General features: G+C 44.0%; 1 protein-coding gene across 10 annotated transcripts in view; it reads right to left on the bottom strand.

Annotated features, from left to right (window-relative positions):
* Positions 1–27,920, bottom strand: part of ACBD6 (acyl-CoA binding domain containing 6) — an 88,183-nt gene that overhangs the window by 51,609 nt on the left and 8,654 nt on the right. For all 10 annotated transcript variants that reach the window (XR_014228363.1, XM_082313903.1, XM_082313907.1 and 7 more), the window contains exon 4: positions 9,759–9,841. Coding sequence is in view for 9 of the 10 variants with exons in the window: in XM_082313903.1 (XP_082170029.1) it covers positions 9,759–9,841 (83 nt within the window). In the remaining variant the exon portion in view is untranslated. The remainder of the gene's footprint in view (positions 1–9,758; positions 9,842–27,920) is intronic.

Below are 27,920 nucleotides of genomic sequence, written 5' to 3'. Positions count from 1 at the left end.
TCTTCTAGAGCTAAATGCAGTACCCTGGCTTCAGACACCTTAAAACTTCCGTTCTTAGCAGCCAAACAGAACTTCTAACGAAGTTCAGACATTTCACAGATTCTTAAAACATTACGAAAGAGCTTCGTATGAGTGACTGGAGCTACAGTGCTTCGTGGCAGGTAAAAAAGCAAATGTTAGTAATCTTTAGCAAAGGGACAGAGCAGAACGAAGACATTTATATCTTGCTGTACAAATCTGCACTCACGTGTCTAATGATGGGAAGTTACTGACACCAGTATTGCTGAGAAAGTACAGCTCTCCTACTGTTCATGCTGGTATGCCAGTGGAAAGTTACGTACTCCAACACAGCCAATTTTTCTATGGAAAGGGGGCTATGTCATACTAGCATGAGGCACCCTTACAATAATACCTTTAGGTATAGGTACACAGATACAACTGCATTCCTAGTAAGATGTAAAGAGGTCATTGGTTTTCTAGAAGTAAACCAAAAGCCCACATACTACCCTCTCTTTCTAGTTTCCAGATGCAAACTATGACTCAAATGAACCCATCAGTGTTGCTATGGGACTTGGCAGCTTCACGAGAGTTAAACACAAAGTAGTTGCCTCTCATGACATCCCCAGTTTGCAGTCACCTCAACTTAAGATAGTCTGGATGTTCAGCAGAACTCAGACCTGACAGCCTCAAAGGAAATTCCTCATAAAAAAGGGAAGTTGCTGGAGCAGGTCAGACCCACTAGGGAAGTCGTTCTGCTGTGGGCCTTTTGGGCAGGAGAGAACAGCCTCTGCAATGCCACAGGGCAGTTTGAGGAGAACTGATTCCCTGGTGCTAAAAGGCAGCAGTACTCCTCCCATCCATCTGCACTGCTCTTTAACCTCACAGGCTGAAGAATGTCAGGGCAAGGAAAAGTAAAACCTAAACGTTATTTGCATTTCAGCAATGGGTTACAAAGAAAAAGTGATGCTCTTTGACCTGTAGTCCCAACAAAAATGAAAATACCAGTGTCACCAAGACCACGTCCCCTGCTCCCATCAGGACAGACAGAGCTCCATGATACAACTTTGATTTCCAGTCTTATTATTACACACCTGGCCTACTAAGTTACACTCTATTCTTCAGACCTCAAGCATCTGTTTCCTTCCTCAGTGCCAGTAAAAGGTGAGAAAAAAGTGCTGATATTCAGCTCCTGCAGTAAAGTGCTGCCTTCTCCAAAGAAGTCACTTCCTCTGACCCCTCTCATGTTGCTCCCTTAGTAGCACTCTTCTCCTGCACATCACCCCTATTCTTTGTACACAAGCAGTCCTTCCTCGCAGCTGACCTGCAGCTTTCTAGCAGAGAGCTGGGTGCTGCACAAGATTTCACACTCCATGTATCGGCCTAGGGACATTACAGGTGGTTTCCAGGTTCTTAACCAGTCTCTCAGGAACTCATTCGCTACAAGTCTTGTCTGTACACTAGACAAGCTCCTGGGAAACAGATCACTGCATGCTTTAGAGGCAATTACTTTGAATTCTGGGGAAAAAAAGAATCTCATGGTGGGATTAGAAAAGGCAAAAGCTTATATTGCTTGAGATGGCGCTTGACAGATTCATGATGGAGGTTGAGAGACATGCCTGCCCCCACTAACAAGGGCTGATTTGATAAGCTGGGAAGTCCCTCCAGTCCTACCTTGTTAGTCTAAGCTCTCAAACGCGCCCTTGGCTGCTGAAAGCAGCCTTTTGGGTGAAGCTGCTATTCAGACAACACCATACAGCAACTTGGTTGCAGCAGCTTTTTCCCCATTGCACACATACTTCATTTATTACAGATCACTTTCTTCCCTAACACCAAAGCAGAGCCCAGTCTCTCCTTGCTAGGGAAGTCCACAACCAACCTCAGTTACTCCTGGATGATTTTCCATGTCACAACCATGAGCTCAGGCTGTGCCGGGCAGTGATGTCCCAGTCAGCCTGGGTGCTGCCATTTATGCATGCCGCAGAGCCTGGGCAGCTCAGCCGTGGCCATGCCTCGCATGGCAGCACCAGAGGTGCCAGCAGAGCAGAAGGTACACGGCAGCGATAAAGCAACCATGCTCCATGGGGAGCGTGCCGCAGGGTCTGCGCCAGCGGAGAGAGGGCACGTTAATATTGACGTAGCAAAACCAGGCAATCTTCCTACCGCAGCATCCAGACAAGACTTCTACAGTCTTTTCCCAGGGATATTATTGTCTGTGAAGGGGAAATGACCTGACACAGCTATTTGGATATGATTTAGCTTTTCTGGAATAACCACCTCTGCATATGCTCTATATATCCCCCTTCCAAAAAACCACTTTTCTTTCAGAAGTCTCCACAATGGAATTAATCCAGAATAGCAATTTCCCCACCTGAAGATAAGGTTTTGGGAAATTTCGTCTTTCTACTTTACATTTATTTCTCAAGCTTTAAACCATTCCTCTGCCCCTGATGAACCCTTTAAAAAAATTAGCATATATTATCTCCAACTTTTCTATAAATATTAACAAAGAGAAATGAGCCCTTTCCTGAACAGATTTGAGGGAAGTCCATAGAGTCATAATGAAGACATTTTACCTGCAAACAAAATAGTCACGTGAAGCTGCACTCCAGACATTTAAAACAATTTGATCTAGTTGCATGCCAAAACCAGGAAGGGAAACTGAGAAAAGAGCTCAGAGGAGTTAAAACTAGATTTTTGGAGGGAGCAATACCAGGGAAAAAGCTCCACTTGAGTGGTGTGAATGGAATAAAGACAAGTTACTGTTATTTGCTGACTTTGCATTCAAAACCACACAGGACAAGTAAGAAACACAGCTTGAAAACCTTGCAACTCAGTTTTTCCCCCGCCCCTTTATTTCACACATGTGTATGTGTACATACTGAATAATCCCTCCACTGTAGTAGCTACAAGAAAACAAAAAGGATGCAGTGTTTTTATCAGACTGGTTCCTAGCAGGAATTTGCACTCCACGTAAAACTGGTAAGAGTCAGCAGCAAGGCCCAGAAACTGGTAGAAACAGTCTAAAAGCAGACAGAAGCACATCAGAAACACAAAAGTAAGTGACGCTGCAAAGACATTGCTCAGATAATGGCGGGGCAGGGGACGGGATGGGACACGCATAGCATTTCTATCAGTATTTTCAGAAAAATCTCAATTTAAGTAAAAATACAGCATTCAAGACATCTTCAGATGGGAAAGACCATGAAACTCAACCTAATGGAAATGTGCACAATTATTTAAAACCTGCAGCTAAAAGGAAGACTCAGGTGTAATTTTGTTTCCATGTCAGGTTGTGTGATACACAAGCACCAGCTCTTTTTGTTGAGCTAAAAAGGAGTCTTCAAATCAGCAGCCACTTGACTGTCAGTAAAGGCAGTAAATGTGTTTACATCTGTTTCCCGCGGACGGCCAGAAGGGTTTCTCCTCTCCCTTGCTGACACATGTTCAACCTCCAAAGCTTCTGTTCTCCCCCATCCCCAACAAGAGATGCCAACTCTGATTCAATGTTGAGCTGAAGCATATCTGTTGCCTGCAAGTAACACATGGGCAGCTTTTTCCATCCTTGAATAAAAGGATGTGGAAGGACTTAAACCAAGCCGTCTCTTCCCAGGCTTGGAAGACTTCAAAAGCCTTCTTCATAAGCTGTCCAAAACATATGCGTTGAGCCAACAGTTTTTAAACAGCTCATGGAAAAGATCTGCTGCCGGTTAATCAGGCTTCACTTCCTTCTTACCTCGAGTGCTGTAAACCTCCTTGCTTTCTGAACGGCCACCAAGACTACCATGAAAAAGGGCACAGAAGAGACTTGAAATTCAGATATTCTACCCTCGCACAGAGAGCATCCTCCAGGTTTGCCCCGTCCCCTTCCTCCCCCCCTCGCAGGTTACCTCCAGCACAAAGCTCTGGGCAGAGGGCTGCGATCGGGTGCTACTTTGGGCGTCCTCTTCCCTTTTCCCCGGGCTGGTCCAAGCCACGTCCCTGTGGACCCGCTGCGGCACGGCCCCGGGTGCCACTAACAGGTGGCTTCGTCCGTCTGCTTGGCACGGCGCTGCCGAGCGAGCGGGAGCGTGGCGGAGCGGAGCGGGCGGCGCGCGGGGAGCCGAGAGGCACTGGCAACACTCACTGTTTATGTCAAGGCCCTCGGCCCCCAAGGGACCCATTTTCACACAATCTATAATTATCTCTTCGCTTTAATCGCCTCGTCACTTCTGAGGCTCTCCTGGGCACAGGAAGAGGAAAAGCTCATTAACTGAACCTTTTCTCCTCTCTCCAGCCACCCATAGCTTTTAATTGCTTGGTGTTGTTATTATCTATCAGTGCAACTGGGATCATTTTCATAAGAAAGAGTGGTGGGAGGGAGGGAGGCAGGAGCGGGTCCCTGAGGTATGCACCACAGACAAACCTTTGCTTTCTCAATTATTTATGCCAGCTGAGGTTTTACAAGCTGAATAAATCCATAACTCAAGTTTATTTTGAACCGGCAGGCTGTCCCGGGGGAAGTGTTGCCCACTTGCCGGCACACTTGCGTGCCGTCCTCTGAGAGCAGCCGGGACATAGCAAGACATGTGTCATCCAATTCCCCACCCATCGCCACGCTGCCGCACGCACTTTGGTAGATTAGCAGCAGCACCAGAGAGAAGGCGGCCGTGAAAACCCCAAATAGGAGCTGCCACCGAAGGATGGGCTCTCCCAAAGGGAAGGCAGGCCTGAGCCAAGTTGCCCCTTTGCACAACAAAGCAAAGCCCCAAGGGTCACTGCTCTGGGGACAATAAAAGGGGGTGGAAGCAATAAACTTGGCAATCATCTTGAAGTCAGAGACTTGCCCGCTAAATAGCACCAGAAGACCATCCATTTCTGAATAACACTGACCTGAAAAAAACCCAAACCCCAGCTGCCCGGACCCGCAGGTGTTTCGTTTGAGACATGCCACGGCTGAGCACGCCACAGGCTGCTTGGGCTCCGCACAACCGGGAAAGCTCTTCCACAGGGATTGCACAGCCCAGCATTTATGTGAGCGACAGACATCTGTGGCGTAGCCACCCAAACGCACGCACAATACCAGCACAAGCCTGTAATTCCCAACACGGCAAGGATGCTGGCTCCCACATCTCTGCAGCTTTACTCTCATTTCCAGTGCCGGCGCTCCTGAAAGCTGGGCGGGAGGGAGAGAGCAATACCCAAACTGTGCTCCAGAGCGCTGGGCTCGTCTCAAAAGCCGTCACTGCTCCAAAGCGGCAATGGATGCTGGAAGCAGCTCTTTAAAATTCAGCAGCCTTTGTGCCTGACCACACGCAGCGACCTCTGGTATTTTCTGCCAAAACAGTTCATTTGTCTCGCACAACAACTAATCAATTCCCGAGGCCATCCATCACGGGGACTCGTGCGAGCCGGCCCGGCAGCGGGGCCAGATGGCGGCTGCGTTAGTGGGATTAATACAATTCTGATAGATTACACGGCATCAGGCAGGCTCCCGAATACAAGGGGTGCCCACTCCACACCCCGATCCTAAACGGAGCCCTAGTCACGATCAGGGTTGCTCCCAAGCGTTATGGGAAAGAGTGGAAGTTTCTACCAGAAAAGGACTTCTCCAGCGTCCCTCAGGATGGCAGAAGTGTAAAGCATAGCTCAGGGAGGCCTCCGTGCCGACCGGTGGAGGTCATTTCCACCCCGGCATGCCGAGGCCGCATGCATGCAGCCCACGGCAGAGTGCAGGAGGGCTCCTCCACTGGAAGTGGAAAGGGACACGGACACTTGGCAACATTATTTCGCATTCTCCATCTGGCAAGTCAATGCTTTCGTTTGCTGGAAACACTTAGAAACTACCTCCCCCCTTGTCCCTGCTTTAAAAAAAATATTGAAAAATAAAGTTGAATTTCCAATGCTATGGTATTTTTGGCATCTCCCTCAGTTTGTGTCTTAGATTAGATTTATATTGGTGACACATCAGTCAACCTCATCTCACTGCTCATTTCCCAGGTTTGTGAAACTGTAATTATAGCTCTTTGATCATGGAAGAGCTCAACTACTACTGCTTTTGTTCTGGTAATAAGACTAGAAAAGAGACATAAAGCTTTATGTAGCAGTAAAAAAAACCCCCTACCACTGTACCCAGCCTGAAATCACAGATAATTTCTAAATCCTTCCTTCCTTCCAGGGCATCCTCCAAGTCCCATCATCAGTCACCAGCACGCATTATTTTTATGTAATGCCCGAAGTGAGATAAGTGATTTGCAGAGAAACACAGAGGCAGAGCACTATGCTAATACATTCTGCAACTGCTCCCCATTAGTCACTGGGGGTACTTGAGCTCTTTATTGCCAGGGTTTATTAATGACTCCTAATTGATGACTAGTGCCCAGCACCCCAAAGTAAATAACTGCTACGCCTCATTAGCTCAAGAGACCTTCTCCTGATTTGAGGATTGATCTATGAACACACAAATTGCACTGATTTAACCAAATCTCTTTCTAAATTGATTTAATTAGATCGGTATAACCTGTTTCTGTGGATGCTCTTGAATTTATTTGGAATCAGTGCAATGTACTTCTGTGAGCCAGACTGACCATTTTTCTATCTTGTTCTCAAAGCAGAAACATTTGAGATAATTAGTGATAAGGCAAAATTAGCCCTGGCACCATCCCAGTTCCTCCAACTTCTGATCCACTTGACTTTAGGGTAGGGTATGGTAACTTCACTTTGTCCGACATTTAGAGATTTGCACCCTAAAACCCAAGCATTTCATTCCACAAAAGGAATGTAAGCATTGTTTATACATAATTTTAGACACTCAGCTTGAAAGCAATGGCATTGCTGCTTTGCTTGGTAATTTACTGCTGACGGTAAGCTAGTGGTTTACGCTAAAAACAAGATCTCTCATCTTCCTATTACATAGCAGCAGCTTGGAGAAGGTTAATAATTTGTTAAACTGTTCAAAAGCTTCTGGTAAGAATAAAATAACTGAACCTGCTTAGGTGAACCTTCAAAACTCTGCACTTACATTCTTGTCCTGGTGCAAGGCGAGGTTGCGACGATGCCGGGCTCCAGATAAATTAGACAGCCTTTTCCTGCCTTTGCATCAGCGGAATCCTAAAGGGCATATGGTAGGCTGTGTTTGGCAGAGTAATGCCTGCTGAGGAATTGCTTTCAGCAGTCTGTCAAAACCCAGGGCTGATGAGGACTCGAGTTTTAGTTTCTAGTACACAAAATGAGGGGTTTTTTTTGCTTATTCCAGGCTTCCTTAATATGATCCTGTAACTAGAAAATATTTATCCTATCAACAGCTGCGGGAAACAGAGACTAAAGTGGTTTGATTCACATTCCAAATTTTGCAAGCTTGTTGTAAAGCTTCAGTAAGGCCCACCACAGACAACTGAGTCAATAAAATAGTCTGCATCAAAGTTTCTTTTCTCGGATCTTAGGTTTCGAGGTAGCATACACACACACACACTGAACTTTCAGCATGGGACTTACCTGTAACTGTCAATGTGTTTAAGTTTATGCTGGCTCAAGCTATTAAGTTTTCTTTCCCCTCAAACATTTTCATTTTCTTCCTCTACAGAAAATGCCTTGGTTTTTTTGAGACTACATTCTATGTACAAATGCACTGAAGTATTGCTGAATGCTAACCTTATGTTCTTGTTCACAGCCTCAGAAAAGTCACTCTTCTCAGGTGAGTAGTATTACTATCAAGCCAATTCACTCCATGCTCTCAATAAACTTGAATGCCAAATTGAATGTCTAGAGCCATCCTTCTTTGCCTCATCTGCTTGCAGATTTTGTACCAGTGCTATTTCGCTGTTTAGGGCCTTGCTTTCACTATTTTAATTGTCACCATTAGAGATGCGCCTGTCCTTGCATACATTTATTTCCTACTCTAGTAAAGGAATGACCAGTAGACAAAAGCCATAATACAGGGGCAACTGCACCAAGAAAGCTGAAGCTGTGCAACCTGCCTGTGGGTGAGACTATGATGACACTTGCTGACTTCCTATCTTGCAGCTGAAGACGCCGATGCCTGCGAGCCAAGCTGTGCAAATGGACCACGAGGTTCCATTCTGCCAGCAGAGTCAGAAGACTTCATTTAACTCACTTTCAGCAGAATCACCCTATTCCAGCCATGTCAGAGACTACATCTGCCTACAGCCTCATTTTGTAAGGACTACTACTATGCTATACTAAACATACAGCGCATATGTTCCTCAAGGTATGTTTGCAAAAGTATTTGGAGCTGTACTTATCTTCACGTCCTGCACAAGTCATGTTCTCATAGAAATAAAACCAAAAATATAACAAGAAGATTTAGACTAGTCAAGCCAACCAGAGCAAACTGTTTTCCTGTATATTGGGCTGTATTTCATATCGAAGAAGGGGCACAGGCAGTACTTGGGATAGCCAAGACTCTGAAAGCACTGCAGGACTAAGCATAGCTCATACTTAGCACCCAACACTGGGCAGCACTGATATGTTCCACTCCTAAAAGAAGAGCTCGAACAGGATTTAAACCACAAGGCCAAACTATGAGAACAAGGATGTTGGCTGAGACCCACACTGACAGAGCAGGGAAGAAAAAGGAGCTTGTGGCTAGCAGAAGTGCTGTTCCTCAGAGTGTTAAACCAAGGTCATACCTGACCACCTCCGGTCAAGGTCCAGGGGCAAGTTAAAGATGTGTTGGCTCTCCATGCAAGGCGGAGAGGGCTACTCCCAGCCAACTGTTCCATCTCGCTGTAAAGCGGATTGCAACACCCAGGGAAGCGCCCGCACTACTGCTGAGCACAAAACTGCCACCCTATTTGCTTACACGGAACAGCCATATCAATTTCTACCTGAGCTCCTTGCAAAGGGGTTCGAGCCACCTGCTCAAGATTTATTTTTCATTAGTTTGTCAAAGAAATGCTGCGTTAAGAGTTTTAACACTTCGGGAAAGTTCCCAGCAAGCTTGGGGAGGCTGTGTGTACACAAATCAGTGTTTATCTTTTCATTTCCTGGGACTAAAATGATGCAAGACATTCAATAAAACAAATGGGATCACATACACATAAATGGGTGACTGCAACATGACAGCAAACACTGCTCAAAAATTTAGTCTTCCCCGACTGTTCATTTTAACTAAAAATACGATGCTGTATTCTGAAAGATCCTCCAGGCAATCATTTAGGTATTGGAGTTAATATTATACCCATGATTAGTAGTCTGGAACAGTAAAAAACGAACCAAACAAGAAAACCCAGCTGTCCTTATTCAGTAGCTAATGTCACTTACTACTTGCACCTTGACAGTTTTTAAATAGCAGCCATTCTAGTTCAGTAAATGCATTTCTGCTATGCTAGCTGCAGAAGCTAGAAAAAATTAATTTGATATAAGGTACAAACTCTCCCTGAAGGCCATTGTCCAACATTAAAACCTTCACTGAACAATCCTTAATGAATATATTGGTAAAGAAATAACTATTTGAAAAAGGTAGTGTCTGAATAGGTTTCTATTAAAAATATCCAACATTACCTTTTTTTAGCCATATAACTGAAAAATGGGAAGCCTTGCCCTTCCCCCACATCTTGCGCTAGGGAAAGGTTACTACCTGGCAATGATACAGACAGTTATTGATTTAAATGATTATGGACCTGAAAAGTTCTTTCCTGTCATTTATTATCCTGTTGTAGTTGCCACCACACTTGTGCAATATTAAAAAAAAAAAAAAAAAGCTTAATAAAATGACATTAGAAAAATACTGTTTTTAACTCAAGTCCAGCGCAGATAATCACCTGATTGTTTCTTCTTGATATAATGAGCTGACAACTGGGCCTCCAAATGCGGTTTTGCTTTCTTTTCCCCTCTTCTCTGTTGTCTGAAAGAAAAAGAAAGATTGGTCCAGCATCCTGGCTCCCATCCCATTCCAGCCTGTGCCACCCCTCAGCCACCCCCCACCCCTTCCCCTGCCCCGGAGATGGGATCAGCCCTCTGGAAGCCTCATCCGCACGGCAGACGCTACCCCATGACCCTGCTCCATCCAGAACAGCTGGACAGATCTCTCGGCAAACCGGATCGATGCTCCTCTGAAGGTGGCCCAGAAGGGTCACCCGAAAGGTAGGGTTGGCAGCCTCGCCATCCCGCTCACGAGCCAAAGTGTTGCCTCTGCAGCACTCCCAGCCACGGCCCCTTAGGACCCAAAAGGCAAGCCTCTGTGAGGTAGCATAATGTTATGTTACTAGATTGCAAAGCTTGCCTTTATAAATCTATTTAATATAGATTTAAAATTAAATTTTATAATGGGCAGCATTTCCAAATGATTTACTCCCAGGAACTCTAGGATTCTGAATGATTCCCACCATAATAGAAATGAACAATTAGAATAATGATTGATCGATACGGAGCCTCGGGCCTACCGTTTCAAAAAAACATCCTGCAGCTTGGGGTCTTCAATTGGCTGACTTGACATTGATGCCAGACTTTCAGAAAGGGCTAAGTGCCTCTGTCTGAAAGCCTGACCCTATTAGGGGCTGCAGGGCACCAGAAACCCTAACTCTTCTAGGGCATCTAGTATCTCGGTCTTCAGGTAAGCAGTCAAAACTGGTTTGCAGTTCACAGCAGTAATTCCTTATAAAACCAGCCCATTAATTGCAACTTGCTGTTGTCAGTGGACAGTTCTGTGGCTTTCTGCGATGAGAGGTTATCACACCCAGGATGAATAAAATCAGAAGCAAAGGGAAAGCCGTCCCAACCTCTAGCAGTCTCTGAGTAGCTGCAATACATTGCTGATTACACCAAAAAGCATTGCTGCCTGATCAGAATTCTACCTAGAAAAGATGTTGATTTTTTTTTTTTTTTTAAATGAAACATGCTTACATTTGTCTTTCTTCCTGCTCCCCAGGTTGCTTTTGTTTTAAATCAATTTACTGTTTCCCCACAATACCTTTACTTTTACGTTCTGCCCAGTTTGAGCCAACCAGTTCCACCTTTCAGCTCTCCTGTACCAGCCCCAAACCGTAATATTTAGATTTGCAGATATCAGAGATATACTTCTTTATAAGAAAAAATGGAAAGGAAATTGGCTTTGAAAACTATTCCATGGCAAGTAGGCTTTCTCTAATTTAGAGTAAAAGGTGACACGAAGTTCCTTTCCTGAAGGGAAAGGGCTTCAGAGTCTTTACAGTGCAATGCCTCACTTAAAAAAATTATTTAGCAGAGAACCTTGCTGTCCATCAATTATTTCCACACCACTTATAAAGAAAATTAATTTCAGATCATCTGCTAGTACATGCAAGAGTTATTTCTATAAAATGAAGCTATACTCACAACTCGTCTATCTTCTTTGATATTTGATATTGAGGGACAGCGGTCATGCAACCAGTATCAGAAACTACAAAAAAATTTTTAATCTATATTCTTTCATCTCTTCCCACTGCAGTTTTTGGGTGTTGCTTTTTTTCAAAGTCAGAAACAACACTGGAGAAAATACATTTCATCTTTCTAGAGGCAGAAATTGTAAAAAAGGTTTCTTGGATTAAGTTCACCTTCCCTGCACAACCAATGCATTTCTACCAAGGATTAATCATGTTGATTGAGTACACATAAGGTCATCGGCAGACTTCGCGATAAAGGCTTTCCCAAAAATGCTCAGGCAAAAACTTCTCTGGCTTTTAATCCATATACAGGTTACTTTGTCCAAGTAGCTTTTATCTCATCTCTTTCACACAGAAATAGGTAACTCAATATTCAATTTATGAATGTTGAACCAAGCTTATTCCATCACAGTCCTCAATATGTAGAACAAGTTTATGAAAAATGTACAGGAAAAGTCTCGGCTATCCTCTCAGGATTTAATGCGTGCCCCTACTCTGCAACGCCATGAAAGACAGCATCGTGGCTCCACCATTCATCACCACTGGACTTCCCAAGGGGAAGCTGTCCAGGCTATGAGGAATACTTCTTCCCAAAAACGTTAACTCTGCCTCAACACCGATACAAACTGGTTTCTTTCCAGCCGCCGCTGACAACTTGCCTATACCATGAGCTCATCTGCCCACTTCCAATATCTACACTACCCAGCCTGCCAGGGACTCACATGCAATATCTGAGCACGATGTACCAAACTGGGTAATGACAGAGGTGGGACAGAAGCGGTTGCTCCTTCCAAACCACGTCACAGCTATTATGCTAACAGGAACCAGTGTTTTTATTTGTTGCTCATACTGGCTGAAGGGATCAGTAATGTGCAGATGCACTTTCCTTAAATCTCTTGACATTTCCACAGCAGAAAAGGGCTTTTAGGGCTGGGAAGATAAAGGAAACGCTACATATACACAGATAATGACCAGTGGGTTTAAAGTCACATTAGCTTGCAAACCATAATGAAATTAAAAACTGACACTGCACATTCTCTCTCTCTCCTCCTTTAAAAAAGGCACTAATAATTAACTATGTGGCTCTCAATTAAGCCAGCTCAATTTCTTTCACTGCTGGCAGCGCTGTCCAAAAGCACTGCAGATATACATGTAACTAATGATAGTTAAGAAATAACATGATCCCAGGCTCCCATAATTTGCCACCTGAATCCGAGAGAGATGACAGCAGCATTATCCACAGTCAGGACCAGGCAAGAGAGATGCTGTGGAAAAGGCAAAATTACTGTGGGCTCCACGAGTGTGAGGGGGTTGCCCTCAAACTGCCAGTTAAAAACTGCGGGAATAAAGGGGAATTTGTGACAGCACGGGAAGACACCTTGGAGGATTGCACTTGAGTGCCAAAGCACAGGCAGCGGCATGTAAGAGATCCAGGAAGAGATGATAAAGAAGCGTAAGAGATGCCTTAAGAGGCACCGGAATTTCTCGTGTTTTCCCCTCACTCTTGCCCATTGATTCTTTGTTGCTCGTGTACAATTAAGGCTGATATCAAAGCCACTATTACTCTTGACAGTTAACTTTGGTAGGTGGATCTGGTTGACCAAAGCTAGCATAAATCACGGGCAAATATCTGCTTCAGTATGCAGCATACGTACTCATTAAGAGACATTTTCAACTCCCCTGACTCCCGCGGTGCTCACGGACTGGCGCAGGGAACTCCACTAAGCCCAGAACTATCCTTCTCAAATGTCACCAGGAATGCCAGGAGAAAAGCCGCACTCCTCCCGGAACAGACAGCAGAGCATCCTCATCCCTGCCTCAGTGCACTGTATTTGTCAATAAAAGACCAGCTCGATTCAAGGTACAATCGCATCTCGACTGGCTGTCACTGACAATGCTGCTCCAGACGGCCTCAAAGCCTGACAACCACTTTCTGAACAAAATGGAAATACAGGGACTAATATTTGCTAACACCATTAATTCATTTTTTTCTCCACTCCCCCTTCCTCCTTTATCTACGATGTCAAGATGTATACTTTTAAATTGTTGTCAGCCATAAAACAGACGCCGTGTCCCAGTTCAGAGGTTAACATATAATGACAGACACATTAAAAAACCCTGTCCAATGCCTCAACTGAAAATTTCAGTTCCATCTTCTCTTCAACGAGACAGGAGCTCAAACTCACTTATAAGCTTTAACAACATTAAAGTCTAATCATGATTGAAAAATAAAGGAGAAAGAGAAGATAGCTTTATCATACTAAGCATTATGGAAACGAAAAACAATTAGAGACAAAGATTTTCTTTGTGAGGGTTTTGAGGTCACCTTCTATTTTGGTCTTAAAAGTCTCCCATGGTCACAGCACGATCCATTTCTCCTTCTGTGTTTTTGGAGAGCAGGATGAAAATTATCACCTAAGTGAAAGAGCGGTAGTTCCCTGTTGGGGGTTGGTTTGGTGGGCCAACCTCTTGCTATATCCCTGAAGACAGGACAGGGATTTATTATTTTCCATCTCCGCGCCCAAGCTTTGTTCCAATCTACACAAAACAGGCTACACCAGATTTAACAAGATGGTACTTCCAAGGGCCCTTCCGATGACTCACTTCAAACTCACGTGCCAGAACTCGTTATAGAGACACAAGTGAACTTCCCATCAATGATTAGCTGGGACTGAACTCGACCAAATGGTACACAGCTATTTTAGATGTAGGGCAAGGGACTCATGAATCTGACAGAAGGAAAGGTACAGAGAAGTCCTACAAAGATAGTACAAAACAGCAGGAATAGCACAAGTTTCAGTAAAGCTTTAAAAAACAAAAAACCAAAAAACCAAAAAACATACCTTGGAGTTAACAGAAGAGCTAGATCCTAGGCATGGGTTAAATGTAGGGCATCCCAGTTTTATCCAGAACAAAATGAGAACTTTGCCTGGCTAGTTTTACATGTCTAGACATCCAGCACACACAGCAGCAATAGCTGTTTGGCAAGGCATGTGGCTGTGTTGCACAGCACGTCCATCACCCCCACAATTCCCTCACATCTCACTCTGGCTTTTCTCCACACCCAAAACCTTTAAGTAGCTTCACATAAATATATATTTAAGAAAAAGAGAAAGCCATTAGCAAAAAGGTTCATCTCATCAAAATACTTATGTTCAAAGTTACACTGGCTAATGCCTTAGAACAGTCAAGACTTAAGTTCATCATCATCATGCATCTTGGAAACAGAAAAGTGAGAAACTTAAATGAGAGCTATGCATCAGGATCTCACATCCAAGCCACCGCAGTGCATGGAAGAAGTTATCTCAGGTTATGTTCAGAGGCTACTTATCGTATTATTTTTCTCTTCCTCTGAGCCTGATGCAACTTGAGTCAGAGCGGCAGCTGTATGGGATGGAGACAAGAAATACTCCCAACAAAATTACTACAATCAAAACTTCTCAAGTGTTTCCGCAGCAGCAAACACATAGTGCAGATTCCAATCTGCATTTGTTCTGCTTAATTCACCTTCCTACAGCTCACCCGTTCCTCCAGCCGCAGGTGCCTGCATGGCACGCTCCCTGCCTTCGCTGCACGGCCCTGCGCAGAACCCAGCGCTGGGGCCAGGGACACGCATTACCTTGCTTCGCACCAGTTTGCAGAAAGATGCATACACAGCAGTAGAGCAGTGAAACGCCCTGCTCGAAAGAAACGTGGCAGCCTTCAGCAGCCACCAAAGAAGCAACCAAAATCTGCCTTGGGCTCACAGGGTGCCTGCAGGGCTTTGGGGTGCAACTGAGGGTCTTGAGCCACCAAGCCTGGAGTTGCTGCAAGTGCTGGATGTTCACAGAGGTCTGCTTGGCGGGGGCAGGAGAAACCCTGTCCTGCGTCCCAGCTCCCCAAACTACACCTGGGAGGTGATCAGCAACTCCAGTCTCGGCTGCCAAGACAGGACAGGCGACATCCTGTAACCCGGTCAGGCTCACACGAAGGTACTAGTAAATCCCTGAAGCGTGCTGATTGAATTGTAATTAAGCTGGTATAGTCTCAGGTGACAAATTTTACAGAAGACGCTTCACAGAGTTAACCCAACAGTAGACCTCAAGGCCTGCTTTGCTGGCCGCCATGTCCCCTTAATGCTCTGGATTAACATTTCTGGACACAATTTGAGGAGTGAGGATTATTAAGGAGGCAACAAGAAAACGTAAACTCTCCTAAAGTTTCAGACACTCGCCCCCCTCCTCTCCCTCTGTGCCAGAGCCTGGCCATCCCCCTGGGAAGGGAACTTGGGCAGACACTAATTGTATTTGACAGCAGCAATTACACGCAAGGCTGGAGATTAGAAGCTCGTTAATTGTGTGTGCCATAATTGCTGCCGTCTTTTCCTTCGCTAGTTAAGGCCAGTGCCAGGAGAGCCAAGGGGAGGAGGGTGGGCTCCACCCCAAATGCAGGTGGTCCGAAGATGAGAGCCCTTGGACAAGGGGGAGATGTCCCCTCTCCCCCAGCGCCGCGGGAGGATCCTCACCCCCAACAATGCGGGAGGGTCCTCGGCAGGGCCCCTAATGAGGCATGAAATGAGGACAAGCAATCTCCTCTTCCACAGGCATTTTCCACCTGTATCCTTCTGACTTCACAGCTCAGCTGAACTTCATGCTACCTGCAGCAGGAGGGAAGGTAAATATTAACCCTTCAGAGGTGATGCTACTAAAGGAAAAACAGTTTTACCATCTATAAAATTAGGCGCTGTGTTAAACACTTGAACAGCATTAAAAATCCTCCCTTCCCCGCTAAAATGTATGAGCTCAGCATTTCTCACCACTCTTTACAGACTAGCAGAGACCAATTATATCCAAACAAGATAAAAATACACCCCGGCCGAGGGCAGCCTCCCTCTTCGACTCTGCTGCAAAGCCACCTTTCACGAAAGGCTGCTGTACCCTCCGCACCAGCCGTATTAATGGCCGTCATAAACAGACTATTTTAATATTCCTCTCTCAACAATCCTTCTTGGCTCCCAGCAGCAGCTCAGCGAGAGCGTGCACATGACTCAGCACCTGGAGCGTTTTCAAGAGACCACTGAGGATCTGTACAATTTGAGCAAACTGTCCTATAAAAAAAACGGCAGTACGCTCCGCAGGATAATGTCGGGTTTTGGGTTGGTTTTCTTTTTTTGTTATAAATATTGCGGAGAGTTTAGTCAATATTCCATTAATGGCTACATAAAAAAAAAGTTTTCTGGTTCTTTTAATATCTTGTCACAGAATTTCCTCTTATAAACACGATCTAAGACAGGGAGAATATTTTCTAGATGATATTAAAAAAATAAACCCAAACATATTATAATGAACGTGATTGAGCTGCACAGTTAAACAGTGCCGTGATCTAAAATAAGGCCTTGCGGATTACTCATTTAACCTACAATGAGTTAATTAACTGCATCATAATCACAGTTGGAAATTAGTACTAAAGACAGTCAGGGGAGGGGAAATAAATGTAAAATGCTTAACATAATTTTGAGCAAGTTTTATGCTTGCTAGTAGCTGTGATTTCATGACTCACTGTATACATTTTAACATATGCATGGAATGAAATAATATGCTCTATCGAAAAACCTAATGCAGTGGTTTCCAACAGGTTTTTATGTGTGGAGCTTTTTTTTTAAAAAAAAGAAAAAAAAAAAAAGGAAAATCAGGTATGTAGGTGGCAACACAAGACTGACAGCAGACTCCTCATCTCCTTTTTGTGGAAGCTGCAGTAACTTGAAGACTCCCAATGTCTGCACATCAAAGGGTGAAACAAGCAGCCTGTTTGCACCCTTGCAGCGTGAGACACTGCAGAAATCAGGCACTTTCACAAGGGGAACACAGAGCATTATATCCTCAGTCCTGGAAGCAATCAATCACTTCTGTCACATCGCCCATATGAAAATCCGCAAATGCCCAGGCAGAGGGGACTAAGTTATACATAAAAACACAGCCTATACTGTAATTGTAATTCATTTATATAGATTTACACAGACATTTGTATGGGCAAGAAACACATTCTGAGCCAAAATGGAAATACTGAACGGCTACGTAGCTCAGTATGAAACGTGTGCTCTGGAGCCTGAAAGCTGAAGGCAACCCTAACTTTTGAGATATAAAGCAGTGATAGGACATCAGCCCCCACCCCCAGCCTGCCTGCTGAAGTATTCATCCTCTGCTTGCTGGAGCGACACTGGACCAGACAGCATCACGGCAGCGGCAGAGGCCAATTTCGCCATTCGCAAAAGGAACAGCTCCAAGGCTGCCCAGCAGCACTGAAATTTGTTTCCTCCAACAGATCTGGGTCATGAAGGTGGATTTATGAGCTCTGCAGACAGCGAAATGGCAGAAGAGATCTTCATTGGTCCCTGTCCCCACAGACTCAGGCAAGGGAAGGATCAGAGCATCTCGGCAGGAACGGAAGGTTTCTGGAGTGACGGTGTAACCCTCCCCAGGCTCAGCCAGAAGGATGCAGCGGGATCTGGAGGCAGCTGCCTGCTGAACAGCCTTCAGTGCTGTGCATTGATGCTGTGTCTGAGACTTTACATGCCTTTATGCTGGTTAGTCCAGCTCAAAATACTGACAGGATGCTCTAGAGACATTTAAGGAGTGCCACCTTTTCTTACAATAGGAGTAGTAATTGGGTACGATAGTGCCAAAGTATCTAAGTACTAGACAATACATGCTCTTTTAAAGATTAACTCTTTTTCCACTCTAAGAGACAAATAGCATTTACAAGACATTAACCAACACGTTAGCTAACATCCAAACAAAATCTTAATCTCCAGTAATTACACTCAATACCTCCTTGATACTTCGTGTAAAGAGCAAGCTAAACATAACCGCTTAACCTTTCTCTAACCCAAAAAGCTGTATTTTCACTAAAGAAACAGCTTAATTATTCTATAGCTTATATTACACACAAAACAATTGCAGCTATTTTCTCCTAACTAAAAGCATATGCTATTTTCAATTATCGCAGTCTCTCTTTAAACCAGCCTTTACATAGCCACGTGAAGCAGCAGGGTACATAAACCCTTCCCATGTCTGAATACCACCAAGTAAATGTCTACAACTCCACACCTAAAAATCAAGGCATTACATACTCCACAGTTAGAGAAACATGTAATTTCCACCCAAGTTCCTGAATTTTTTTTAACAGCCTCTGACACAGCAAGTTGAAAGTTCTGCAACAGTTTCAATTACTTTGAAAAATTAGATTTCTTTAATTAGAGATTGCACCCTTCCCCATTTAAAACAGTCGAGCTGCTCGCACAGCCGGGTGGGTTGCTGGCCAAAACAGGAGCAAGAGTTTGACGAGAGGCTGCCGTGAGCTCCTGAGCAAGCCGCGGAGCAAGCCAAAGCCACCTCCCGAACGCCCACCTCGTGCCACAAGCGGAGGAGACTGTCCCTGCTCCTCTCACCCTCATTCACCACCTCACTTTGCTATCCAGGGCAACAGGACTTGGGTGCATTAAATCAGGCTGTTCTGGGTTTCTGAGCACCCCTGGGGTGCAGGGATGTCAGGGAGGCTCCCCGCTGCTTGGGAAGTGACCTGGCCAACTGGAAGCTAGGACTGAGCAGAGAAAGCACCTCTTACCCTCCTGGTCCTCCCCACCTCCCCTTGCAGCTTCCTATTTGGTTTTCCTCCCTTTCCAAACCCCCTGTTACATGGCTGACATTCAACCTGCTCCACTTTCTGCCCCAAGCTCCTAACTGCATCTCAGTGCCTGCTTACCTCCCCTGCCCCTATAGCCCGCGACAGCATCCTGCTTGGTTCAACACCTCGCCTCCATCAGCCCGTGCTGCAACCTCCCCAGACCCCAATTTCGTCGTGTTGCTGAGCGCTACCGAAAGCTTCGTTTTCCAACTTGTTTTACCCAGTGAGGTGTCAGTACAGAAATTAAACTAACAGGGAAGTTTTGATTGCTGGTGGAGTCACTTCTCACGCCACAACACTGCTCCTTTCTGCTTCAAGCCTCACACAGCTGCTTCATGAAAACAAGGTTTTCAATAGTTTTGTTATCCACGTTTTTGTTGCTGGGGAGAAGCAACATTGCTGCTAAAATCTGCAATAAATGAAAACTGCACATGCCATTTAAAACCCTTCCTTGCCTTGCCAGAAACTGCCACCTCAAGGCAGAAATGGCAAAGGGCAATATCTGGTTGCATCTCAGCCACTTCAGCTTGTGGTCTGACATCTTAACAAATTCAACCCTGCCATCTCAATTTAAGCCAAGATCTTGGGCTCTCCCTGGAAGTATAAGCACCTATCCATTTTCTATCAATTCAGCCATAGCAGCAACAACCTTCAGCAGAGGATCAGCAGCAACTCAAACCTGATCTGGTGGTCCTTCTCTGATACTGAGATGCTTTCTCAGCTAGGACAGCACTTGCTCAAGGGACATTTTAAGATCCCAGAGCTCAGCTATGTCCCATGCCTTCAGTCCCACAGCTGCCGGATCACAGAATAACCAGGTGCTGTTGGACTGCTACCTGTGCACTACAGCCACACAGAAAAACCTGTTACTTCTGGAAAACTATTAAGGGGGAAAGAAAAAAGCAACTAAGTCCCTGCTGCACAGAAAGTTACATGGTAAAGTACCTTGCCTCATTCTGTTACGTCTTGTCATCACTGAATGTCACGAGTTTGATTTTTTTTTTTTTAAATATAAATATTTATTTGATTTTTTTTTTCCAGTTGCCTCTGGTATATCCAGCTAGCATGCAGTGTCTTAATCCACCAGTAAGCCAGAAATCACGATGCCAGGATGCCACATGCATTGCTATGCTGCAGCAGCACACTCAGCATGAGCAAGGCAGAGCTATGTCTCTAATTATTCTTTTTTTTGAATGCATTCCAGATAGTACGAGATATTTTTTTGAATTAGTGCAAGATGATGAAAATTAATTCATTGACACATTCAAAAGGAAAAATATTTCATCTTTGCTTAAATGTTTAACCAAAATCACTGCGTTGGTAGCAAAAAATGACAAGCCCCCCAATTTCTTGCTTGCAATTCCAGAAAACAACTACTGTTATGTTAAAGAGGCTGCGAGAGAATATATTATGCTGCCCACAGTACACTAACAACATAGTGTATCAGCACTGCTGGATCTGAGCCGGAAAAATAAGGGCTAACATCGTTACGAGCAAAAGTTAGCCCTTGCAGGGCTAATAAGATTGCACGTTTAACATATAGTATGTTTTTAGCCAGACCAGACAGCTTAAAGTAGCGAACACATATAAATCCTTGTCATGATAATTCTTTACTTTGAAAAAGTTTAGCAACAGAAAAACATGGGCAACCTCTGTGCAGGAGCCCAGTGCAGCTTTCAATATGTGACTGTTTGCATTGCTGGTTTGCTTTCTAAACTTCAACCTTTCTAAAATACAGGCTTGCAGCTTGGCACCGGTGTATTTCAATCAATCGCTTGAACGAGGATTGCAATGTCATAAATAAAAGGAGCTGAGACCATAAATTTCTGCGGAGATGTAAAATCAAAGAGAACAATCCAACAGACTCCCAGGGGGTGGGAGGCTGACACATATCCCAGCTGTTTACATTTCTACTATGAGACACTTGTTCATTTTAACTTTTTCACTTATGCACAGCTTGCCAGAACCACAATTCCAAAACACTGAAAATCTCACTCTGGATCTGGCATTTTGTTTTGTGCTCTACGATAAAATGCAGCTGCAGAAGAGAAAAAGCCCTACCATTTATCAAGCTTGTCCACAGGCAAAATCCCAGGCCGCCACGGCTGACAGCCCCACCAGCACAGCACCCCGATGCCTGGGATGCGAGTTACGTGCCATAACGAAGCATCCTCAGGACACCTCTGACAACTCCATCCTCAGGCCACAGGCTCATGGCAAAAAACTGCCAGCTCCCATCTACGCCATCGTCATTATGAACAGAAGTTACACATACTATTTTATTAATCCACCCCCTCACTTAAACAACAGCCAAAGAATGGCAGTGTTTATCTTCACAGTACTGCGTGAGGGCCTGCACTGCCCGTGAGCCTGTGCTGCTTTTAAAAATAGTAAGTATAGATAGGAAACTGAATTTGATTTGCTGCTCAGAGCATAACAGTCTATACAATAAAGCAGGTAGGCAACACACTGTCTCCTGCTTGGTGTGCCAGAATTGAGCTATGTTGCATGGAATAAAATTGATAAACAGTTACATGTGCAAAGACAGGGACAGAAAGGTAGCAAATAACCTATGGACAGCTTTGTTTATGAGTAGGACCTATATCAAGCACTTAAAGCATCAGCACACTTTCCTCCTGAGAAGGTACAGAGAAGCATAGGATGTGACACTATCCACCTTTATTGCAGAAGAACTGGGAAATTTAGTTCATGTTTGTAGTGTGATATTTTACTGTCCTGCACAACAGGAACAAGAAAACATCCCCTTGCCAGTAGGAAAAATTGGTTCTGAAAGCATGCTCCAAAAGCAAAACACTCAAGGCCTGACTGGTGCAGCTAATAAACTTTCATTTTTTTTATCGTGGATAAAATAAGGTGGGTCACTCTGCCTGCAGTCTTGCATCTATGAGTAAGGTGTACACAAGCTGCGAGCTTTTGTTAGCCACGCACGGCCCAGATTACTCCTTCCCGCAGGAAGGCTGCATCTACCGCTAACTCCGCTTGCATGCTCGAGACTGTCCCTCACCCAGCTGGCAAAAGGCAGCAGGGCAGAAGAATCCCTCTGTGTGTTAAGATCTAACCCCTCTCAGGACGTATACCAAAATATCACATACCCCAAACGGGTTCACAAAGACCCCCTAACTCTGCAGTTTGCGTAAACCCAGAGGACGTTGCAGTCTTACATGCCCCAAAGCCAGAAGCCTGGGGTGGACCAGTTTTTTTGTTTTGTTCTTAATTTCTAGTGCTTCTTTTTCTATTAAAAGAATAATAACAAACAAAAAAAAAATACAGGCTTGCTGGGTTTTTTTGGTGGTTGTTTTTGTTTTTTCTAAAGAGGAAGAGCCTGATTAGAGTTTATGAATTATCTCAGTGATTTGCTTCTTCCAGTGCGGTCATCCATTGAAATAAGAGCTTTCAAAATATATATAGCAAACACACATATAGTGCAGTTTGCTTTCTGCATTTTGTTACAATTTTTATTCTTGAGTACAATTATTAACAATTGGGTAAAAACCAAACAAACAGTCAAACACGGAATTCACTAAGGGCGAACTGACACACAAGGATCTATACAAACCCAGGAAGAAATGGGAGCGGTGAGGAGCAAAGGCCCTGGCAGCGCCGCTGCATAGCTCGCAGGGACACAGGAGGCTCCTCTCCCCAGCCTGCTGCATTAGAACAGCACAGGAAGGCAAGCTTTAAGGAGCACAGCCATAATTTGATTAGTCCCTACTTTACACGATTCAATTAAATTGCTTTTATACTACGAAAGAAATAAAGTCACTATTTTCAAAGTTTTTGACCTCGCAGTATAGCGAGCCATAAATTGAGACATTTACCCAAACTAACTGCACAGCAGGTATGTGACTGCACTGCTGCCCGTGACAGGCAGAGACCCAAACAGGTCTGTTCCCTTCCCCCGTGTAATCCTGCCCACACCATTCTGCTGCTCTTCCCCAACCACACAGGATGGCTGCTTGGACAGATTATCAAGGGAGACATCTGTTTGACTGACAGACAAAACAGGAAAACATGATGGGTGCACTCGTTTTGTTTACAGACCACAGTTTTTCTAATGCATTTCTTAATTTCCAGAAGAAATTCCATTGGCCTGCAGTACTAACCAAGAAATCCACAGATTTCAGCCTGAAACTACAGTATGATTTACCATTCACTAATGTAATTCTTAGACGATGACCAAACATAAAACCTGTAAACTGCAAAAAAGCAAAGCTTCTTGCTCCAGACGTGAACAGGCCAGACTTGAGCAATGAGTCCAAATTTAAGAAAAATTCAGGTTTGGATTTCCAAATGCCTGCTTTAACATCATTGGATACACAGTTTGTATTTGAGTCACTACAGAAATTTTAAGTTGCCTTGGAGATCCTATTTAAATACAAGAGGCTTATAAATTTAAAGCAATCGTTAAAATATTTCAGTAACACCTGGTGCAACCCACAAAAAGCATACATAAAAAAAACTCAGCTCCTCTGCAAATCTGGAAATTGTTTCTCCTGCCTTTCACTGTATCCTCGAATCGCAAATTCTCTTTTCCACATTTTAGTTTCAACTTGCTTGTTGCATTTAAACTGTGATAGAGAAAGGTTATTTCAACAGAAAGAAGGGGGGACGAAGTGCAGCCCTGTGCATAGGGTAACTGGGCACCCACCTTATCAAATATTGCCCCCTGCAGTACTTCCTGCAAAAATACCCACTGGCCACTGGACAAATCAATTTGCTTTATTCCTGCAGGTTTTCCAGCTTACTGGACTGCTCTGAGCCTGCAGCAATAGTGCATTTGCTATTTTATCCCCTCTGAAGTTTGTTTTCTTTTTCATGAGACTGACTGGCTATTCCCCAGGGGTCCTCTCCCGGCTGCTCCAAACACTGAGACTCAGTGCTCCCACACCAACACAGTAACAGAGGTATTTTACTCCTATTGACTGCTTGGTCCAAAGCACAGAGAAATAAATCCTCCTCTACTCAAATAAGGAACAGAACAGTAGTTGAAACAATACAGGCAGCTTTCTCCCCTGCAAACATCAGCACTGGAATTTCAAACTTTTAAGAGCTTAAAAAGATGTTGGGTGAATGTCTAGTTTCTTTGAACTCGAGCTGTCTTCCTTGCCTTAGAGACATGTCTCTGCTCTTCAGATTCCTAATGTGCAACTTTCCTCATTACACAGCAGAAATCTTACTAAGTGCATTATTGGTGAAGTTGAGTCAAACAAGTTAAAATGCCAATTTTTTTTTTTTTTTTTTTTTTAATACAGAAATAGAAAATCATTAAGTCCTCCTGTGAGTTTCAGCAGTCAAAGCAAATAGAAAGAAGGCCTCTAAGTGTTTGGGGAAGGATGCCACTGAAGTTAGTAGTGTGACAAGCTGTTGAGATTGGAACTGGTAAATGTGCAATATAAGAAATAGGAAAAGGAAATATTTAGAATCAAGAGATGCCAAAACTGCAATCAGCAAATGGAAGGCTAAAACTGATGAGCAAACCTGGATGCGTTGTTGATTATTTATTTTTATTGTTTAAGCTCTGCCATATAACCGTCTTGTTACAAGAAACAATCAATAACAGCTCCTAACTGCCTCACTGCAGTGTTGTGTACACACCTCCACCCACATCCCTGACAACGTGAACTCAGTTGAAGAGATGGGTACAATGCTGCTGAGCAAAAGAAGTGCTGTCCCGCTCCCACCTCTGGACGGTCAGTGCCTGCGGACACAAACTCCCGTGGTCAATCTGACGTTTGAAAAACCTGGACGCTTAAAGCCAACGAGGATTTGCGATATCAAATACATGACAGAGATTAGAATTTGAGAGTGCGTGGGGGAATGGAAATACAGCCACTAAAACTGCCTCAAAAACTGCAAGTACTAGAAGCACCCAGTTATACAGTAGAGACAGTGATGTACACGAGAACAAAATTATTGCATAAAGATGCAAGACAACCAGCTTGTGAAGGTGAACCTCCCTAGAGCACCAAACCCACGGCTGAGACTGCAGGATAGCACCACAGCAGCAGGTACCGCAGAGCCACAGCGGGAGAGAGGGGTGAGAGGGATGAGCACGCGTAGGCAACCAGCGGCAGGTGGCCAGCAGGGAGAGCAGATGATCATCATTGCCAAACTCCCACACACATCGGCAAAAGTCACCAAAAGCAACGTGCCGTTTGCTGCCAGTAAAGCAGGAACGAGACAGGTGAACGTACGAGAAGCGAAGCAGCCAGGACACATACACCTCTCCAAAGGACCCAAAGCAGTGGTAGGTGTTGATGGCATGAAACATTTCTGTATAAGGATAGAGAATGCAAAAGAATTCCTTCATAAATTATTCTCTGTTCTGGAGGAAGAGTGAATAGACTTGAAGGACAGGTGATGTCTCTGAAATATGCAAATAGAGCTGAGCTGGTCCAAGCAATTACCTTTCCACTGCCTGGAACTTCAGACTGAAAGGAATGACTCACAAGAACGAACAAGAAACAAAAGATGTGCTAAAAGGTAGAATATGACGAAGGAAGACTGCATCAAGAGGAGAATGGAGACAAGCATGGAAGAGCATAGTCCTGACCTCCTCCTAACAGCTGTTCTTGGGAAAAGGAACAAAACAACCTACAACAGAAAACACAGTAAGACCCATGCCGACATAGGAAGACCTAACTGCAAAGCATCCAGAAAAGCAATTTTGACTGTTGGTTCCTGACTTCTGGGTTCAGGATAAATACAGCAAGGAGATTCCTAAAGCTTCATGAATATAAAGATGACGGATCTCACCTCAACATCCTTTAGGTTATCTGCTATTTTAAAGATTTCCTAGCAAACAAAATTGCTGAAGATAATCGCAGTATGATCATTTCTTTCCAGATTTTAGACTAAGCTCTGAAAGAAAAGATTAGGCATGACTATCAGACAACTTGCGACCAGCAAGGGTGAAGAAGAAACTGAAACACATTGGAAATGTGAGCCATGGAGATGAGCCAACAGATGTGTCTCTACTGTCAGAAGTTGCATACCAGCTTCACAGAGCAGAGAACAGCTGTGCCCCTGCCTCTCCACGTTCAGTTGTCTCTTAATAAAGTGCAGGTATTCCAAACTCCATGCAGGAGTAGGAAGCAGCAGATCAGATTTTGGCTGCTGCTGGTGTTCTCGTTGCTTCTGAACACAAATTCAGGGTGCTCCTACTGCAACAGAATGCTTTTACTTTGTTTTTTTTTTCCCATCTAAAACAAGCAAAGATTACTAAATTATAGCAGTTACAGTCTGCTGCTGAAAATGTACCAATACAGAAACTGCAAGGTCAATATCAAAGAATGAATCAATGAAGAATCAAGAAAAAGGAATGAAGAAGTGGATCTATTTGGACTGCATAAGACATACTGCATTTAGTTCCATTCTATTTATTAAGAAAAATACTGACAGCCTGAAAGCTGCAGAACAGCAGCACATCTGCTGGGAAAAAATGAACCTATGAAAAAGATAAGGTGTTTCTAAGTTTTAAATTTTGCATATTTAGTACTAAAGGATCAAGACATTAAAAACCCTTTGCAAATATATGAAACAGGAGACTGAGGAGGATTTAAGATAACACACAAGAACAACTTTCAGGGATGAGATGAACTGTTGAAGAGAAAATATGTAGGTAATATTGAGAAAGCTTTACAATAGCAAAATTCACAAAGCTGCACAATGAGAAATTCAACACCCTTGTACTGCAATTACTATTTATGATTCATAATGATCTGAAAGCCGAACTTTTCGAATTTGTACCAAGCACTTTATACTGGTTTTAACCAAATACTAGGAGTATTTCATTCATTCAAAGGAACCCAGCAGATGAGCATGTAAAGGAGATGCAATGACAGTGATGAAGCACCTTGTAATGTACCCACAGATCTTTTCTATAAATCCAATTTGAAATTTGAAGACTAAAATAGCTATTTTATCTCCATTCCCTGACACATGCATCTCCATCATTTTAAAGAACAGGGCTCCCTCTCGTGGCTCCAGAAGGTGGATTTGGGCGGCGGGGTGCAGAGAGCAGCATGAGACAGATGAGAGTAAGAGGACTCCTGATAGCATTTTGGTCATATAAAAGTGGAATTAAAAGGAAGATGCAGTAGGAAGGACAGATGACTTCTTTTGAAGAAAGTAATGCTAACTTTTAAATTACATTCTCTGCTAATTTAACTTCCTCTGCTAGGCCTTTCTGCACCTGAGCATATTCCTTCAATGTAAAACGCTCAGATCTCTTTAACAGGTTTCTAGCTCAGTCATAGGCAAGGCACAGGAAAAGGAAAGAATCAGGACAAGAAATGTGGCACCTGTACAGCAGTGCAGGGACAGTAAACCAGATAACACCCTATGGATTTTCCTCAGCATTATAGCTCTGTGCAATGAGACCACGCAGAGGAAAAAAAATCACTGGCTTCAAAAACATCAAGAAATACATGCATAGTTACATGAGTGAGAGAAGCACAGCTATTGAAACACTACAACAAAGGCATCTGAAGAAAGAAAAATCACATTTCTTTAAGCCACTCTGACAACTCAGCCCTGCCATCTTCACAGAAACTTCTATTCAAGCTCCAGCATTGCTCTCCTCCTGCAAGCCCACACTTCTTGCATCAACTATTCAAAAAGGGAGGACGGAACAACGCATGAATGAGCAAACACGGTGGTGCAACAGCATTACCCACCACCCAGTTTTTGCCGAGTCCTGGGGACAGGCAATGGGAAGAAACACGCTCACACGCATTCATTCCTCACCTTAGGGGAAGAGGGGAGGAGCAGTGCTGCAAACCCTTCTTTGTTTGCTATATGGCTTCTTTTTAAAAAAAAACCCTAACATATTATTCCACTTTTCTAGCTGACAGCTTTGTAACCTAAAGGTCACACCTGTGACAATAAACATTTCTCTGA

This window comes from Platalea leucorodia (genome assembly GCF_965183815.1).
Source record: "Platalea leucorodia genome assembly, chromosome: 5".
In the NCBI taxonomy this organism is placed as follows: domain Eukaryota; kingdom Metazoa; phylum Chordata; class Aves; order Pelecaniformes; family Threskiornithidae; genus Platalea; species Platalea leucorodia.
Note: the sequence above shows the minus strand (reverse complement) of the source record. Positions and strands in the feature narration are given on the sequence as shown.